The following is a 4,620-nucleotide window of genomic DNA, read 5'->3' on the forward strand; positions in this document are numbered from 1 at the left end:
CCATGTGGCACTCACTAACTAGAGATCTTTCCTTTCCTTTAGTGAATATTCTAGATGTACATCTTGCTGGTTTTGGTTCAAATCTACTTTTTCAAGCCAACACTCCGCCCCCAAAAAAAAATGCCATCTCTCAAAGTTAAAACCACCAAAACCCCGTCTGGTGCATCATTCACTCTCCATTATCAATAATTCCCATGGTACCAATCCCAAGAGATGCAATTCAAGAACTTCATAATAAATGCAGCCATAAACAGCAAAAACCATGGTACCAATCTCAAGGCTGAAACAAGAGTACCAAAAAAAGGTTTGCAGAACATACCAAGCATCATTAGCAACTGTCATGTTATTATATTCAGACAGATCAAAACATACGCCTACGCTTGCTTGTTAAGCATGTGCGAAACTGAGCATTAACATACAAAATAAGAGATGGCTTTAGTTAGAGAAGAGTACAGATACTAGCACATCAGCCAAATTTTGGAGCATTATCGATCAAAAGCACCATGCCCGCATCCATGATCAAACAGTATCCATTTACAGCATGCGTGAAGTTATACATACACGTACATCTCACATGGAATACAAATTTCTGCACAAATAATGTAGACAAATTTTTGCAGACCAAAAACTAAGCCCAGCTCTTGCTTTGAAAAAGAAAAAGTAGACCTATCATGTCCAATGCTGGATTTCAAACAAAGTTGCTCAAAGGAAAATGCGGATTTCACAACCCTGTGAAAGATATTTCACCAGGTTGTTTAGGATAATGCACACCTTCAGAACCAGGTTATCTTTACAGAGGGATGCTTCATGAAATGATCAATCAATTGTTTACTTCTTTCAACCAAAATAAGAGCATTCCAGACACACAAATGTAAGTAATAAAGCAACCGTTACTATCCAAACAGAGTTGCTCAAAGGAAAATGCGGATTTAACAACCCTGAGCAAGATATTTCACCAGGTTGTTTAGGATAATGCACAACTTCAGAACCAGGTTCGGATTTAACAACCCTGTGCAAGATATTTCACCAGGTTGTTTAGGATAATGCACAACTTTAGAACCAGGTTATCTTTACAGAGGGATGCTTCATGAAATGATCAAATCAATTGTTTACTTCTTTCAACCAAAATAAAAGCATTCCAGACACACAAATGTAAGTAAAAAAGCAACCGTTACTATCTCAACAATGAACACTTGCCATACAGGTTCAGAAATTATTCAAACAAGTTTCCAAGGCATTTCTTACTGTCAATTGAACACTTGCCATACAGGTCAATAATTGAACACTTGCCATACAGGTCAATAAATTATTCAAACAAGTTACTAAGGCATTTCTTACTGTCATTGCACACTTGCCATACAGGTCCAGATATTATTCAAACAAGTTTCTAAAGCACTTCTTACTGTCAATTGATTAACAGACCACAGAATATCGTACTCATAAACCTTGAGAAGAACTAAGACGAACAAAACCATTATTATGATGACAACTTTAATTTCCTGACTATACCACTTTGAACACAAATCAAAAGTTTATAAAACAAACGACCATCTTGTAAAGACAGTTATCACGACAAACTAGGATCACCAACACTGCATTGTTTGCAGACAGGTAACTACTTAGCCAACTCAAAGTATGGCAACTACATGCATTTTCACAAGCAACCATTACAGGTACATGCACAGATATCACGACAAACTAGGATATCACCAACACTGCATTGTTTGCAGACAGGTAACTTCTAAGCCAATTCAAAGTAGGGCAACTGCATGCATTTTCACAAGTAACCATTTCAGGTACATGCACAGTTAAGACAAGCGATAAGCACATATCAGAAACAAAATAGCACCCTTATATAGCTAGGAGTTCATAGTCCTCATACAGAGTCCTAAGTGACACTCTTCTGGATAACCCTTACCAAAAAAACACAACATAATTAAAACCAGCATAGTAACTGCAAAACTTGGAGTTGGGGAAAAACACTGCCTTGCCACTGCCTGTCCAGAGTTGGGGAAAAACACTGCCTTGCCACCGCCTGTCCAACACCCAAGTTTGCATGACCCTAGACAACAACATTCTTATTACCCAAGCACAGACGACAGACCACCATACTATTCTACGTAGTACCAAGGCCCAATGAACCTGCACCATTCATTTCTTCTTGGCTGCAGCCTTTGTCACCTTGGCTCCTGTGGGATCTTTCTTCTCCACAGCCTTGATGACACCAACAGCAACAGTCTGGCGCATGTCACGAACAGCAAAGCGGCCAAGAGGAGGATATTCCGCAAAGGTCTCCACAGTCATTGGTTTAGTAGGAATCATCTTGACAAAACCTGCATCACCATTCTTCAAGAACTTGGGCTCTTTCTCCAACTCTTTTCCAGATCGCCTATCAATCTTGGAGAGAATCTCAGCAAACTTGACAGCAATGTGGGATGTGTGACAGTCCAGAACAGGGGCATAACCATTTCCAATCTGACCAGGATGATTCATGATAATGACCTGAGATGTGAAGTTGGCTGCCTCCTTAGCTGGGTCATTCTTAGAGTCAGATGCAACAAAGCCACGCTTCAGATCCTTCACAGCAACATTCTTGACGTTGAATCCAACATTATCACCAGGTAAGGCCTCCAACAGTGCTTCATGGTGCATTTCTACAGATTTCACCTCAGTAGTCAGACCTGTAGGAGCAAATGTTACAACCATACCTGGCTTGATCACACCAGTCTCCACTCTGCCAACAGGGACAGTTCCAATGCCACCAATCTTGTAAACATCTTGAAGTGGAAGACGGAGAGGTTTGTCCGATGGCCTCTTAGGTTCCTGAATCAAGTCAAGAGCTTCCAAGAGGATGGGCCCTTTGTACCAGTCCAGATTGGAGGACCGCTCAATCATGTTATCACCCTCAAAACCAGAGATTGGGATAAAGGGGATTTTATCTGGATTGTAGCCAATTTTTTTCAAATACGCAGACACTTCCTTGGTGATTTCTTCATAACGGGCCTTGGAGTACTTAGGGGTAGTAGCATCCATCTGATAGGAGACAGTATTATAGTCAGAAACAGTAGATTGGAAGTACATGATTTACTGATTGAGAAGTTAGAAAAATTGCTAGCAATCTATTAAAAAGCAATCAATAATTGGCACATGTTAAGTTTACAGCAGCAAGATTCAAGCCAGACATTCTGTTCGTATATATCTTTTGAAAAGATGACGTACCTTGTTGCAGCAACAAATCATTTGCCTCACTCCAAGCGTAAAAGCAAGAAGTGCATGCTCTCGAGTCTGCCCATCCTTAGAAATGCCAGCTTCAAAACCACCAGTAGTAGAATCGATAATGAGCACAGCACAGTCTGCCTGCAGCAATTGCAAAAAGCTAAAAAATTCAAGGACAATAAAACCAGATAAAGATTGTTAGTCAGAAATGCCAGAAAAGAGAACCATTTGACACACCTGAGAAGTTCCAGTGATCATGTTTTTGATAAAGTCACGATGACCAGGGGCATCGATGACGGTACAATAATACTTGCTGGTCTCAAACTTCCAGAGAGCAATATCAATAGTAATACCACGCTCTCGCTCAGCCTTAAGCTTGTCTAAGACCCAAGCGTACTTGAAGGACCGCTTGTTCATCTCAGCAGCTTCTTTCTCAAATTTCTCGATCACACGTTTGTCAATACCACCCAGCTTGTAGATCAGATGACCAGTGGTGGTGGACTTTCCAGAGTCGACATGTCCAATGACGACAATGTTGATATGAGTCTTCTCCTTCCCCATGCCTAAATTATTCAGACAAATGTAAGTATCAATTTTGAGTTAAAATTAGAATTACTACCACTCCCCAGTCCCCACCCCCATTCTGTGAAAATGAACGAGCGGAGAGTTCTACAGCCCTCTGTAAGAGGAATACAACCATCAATCGAGCACTTAACATTAGGTAGACTACTACTACACCAGACCAATACACTATCTACTGCCAGCATCAGCAAACATGCCCACAGTATGACACGAAAATACGTGTGCATGATTATGAATGAGCAAACAAAGGTACACGCCAAATTACAAAAATAGATCTTGTAAGAAAGCCATGATGCGAAAAGGGAGACACTGGCAGACGTAAAGGGTTGACGATTCCCAGCTTACGGATTTAACAAACAATTGCAGCAGCCAGCAGTAACAAAAGGAGAAAACACCAGCGATGGAAGACAACAAAGGCATAACCAGTTCATGCACAGATCTTAACATGCTTCGTACAATAGCAACAGAACAGATCCAAGGACAGAGATCCAACCGCGGGTATCATCAAAACTTCAACAGGTGATCAGATACAATCAGCAGAAGCCAAGAGAGTCCATGACGGCATATTCTGTTCACTGTCACCAAAACTCACAAAAACCTAGAGGGACGAAAGGGAACACATAATCATAGAGAAACGTAAACAAACAGCAAAACATCAGAAACAGACAAGGATGGCCGGGCGGACAGACGGCAGCAACAGAAGGAAGCAGAAAATCAGAAGAACGGACGGGCAGCTACCACAGACGAGAAGTAAACACCGAGCGACAGACGTGAACAAAACGCCATACGAACAGACGACAACTAGAGACGGGAATTGGGACG

At 41.3% G+C, this 4,620-nt stretch overlaps 1 protein-coding gene across 1 annotated transcript in view; it reads right to left on the reverse strand.

Annotated features, from left to right (window-relative positions):
- Window positions 1–1,831: 1,831 nt before the first annotated feature.
- The window catches only part of LOC147606741 (elongation factor 1-alpha-like), a 2,967-nt gene continuing 178 nt past the window's right edge, over window positions 1,832–4,620 (reverse strand). The window contains exons 2-4 of the mRNA XM_086792108.1: window positions 3,454–3,779; window positions 3,220–3,357; window positions 1,832–3,033 (exon numbers count right to left, since the gene is read on the reverse strand). Of these exons, the coding sequence (XP_086648234.1) occupies window positions 2,152–3,033; window positions 3,220–3,357; window positions 3,454–3,777 (1,344 nt within the window). The 5' untranslated portion in view covers window positions 3,778–3,779 and the 3' untranslated portion in view covers window positions 1,832–2,151. The remainder of the gene's footprint in view (window positions 3,034–3,219; window positions 3,358–3,453; window positions 3,780–4,620) is intronic.

Source organism: Cibotium barometz, chromosome 57, assembly GCF_041138505.1.
Source record: "Cibotium barometz isolate CiBa-2024 chromosome 57, ASM4113850v1, whole genome shotgun sequence".
NCBI lineage: Eukaryota > Viridiplantae > Streptophyta > Polypodiopsida > Cyatheales > Cibotiaceae > Cibotium > Cibotium barometz.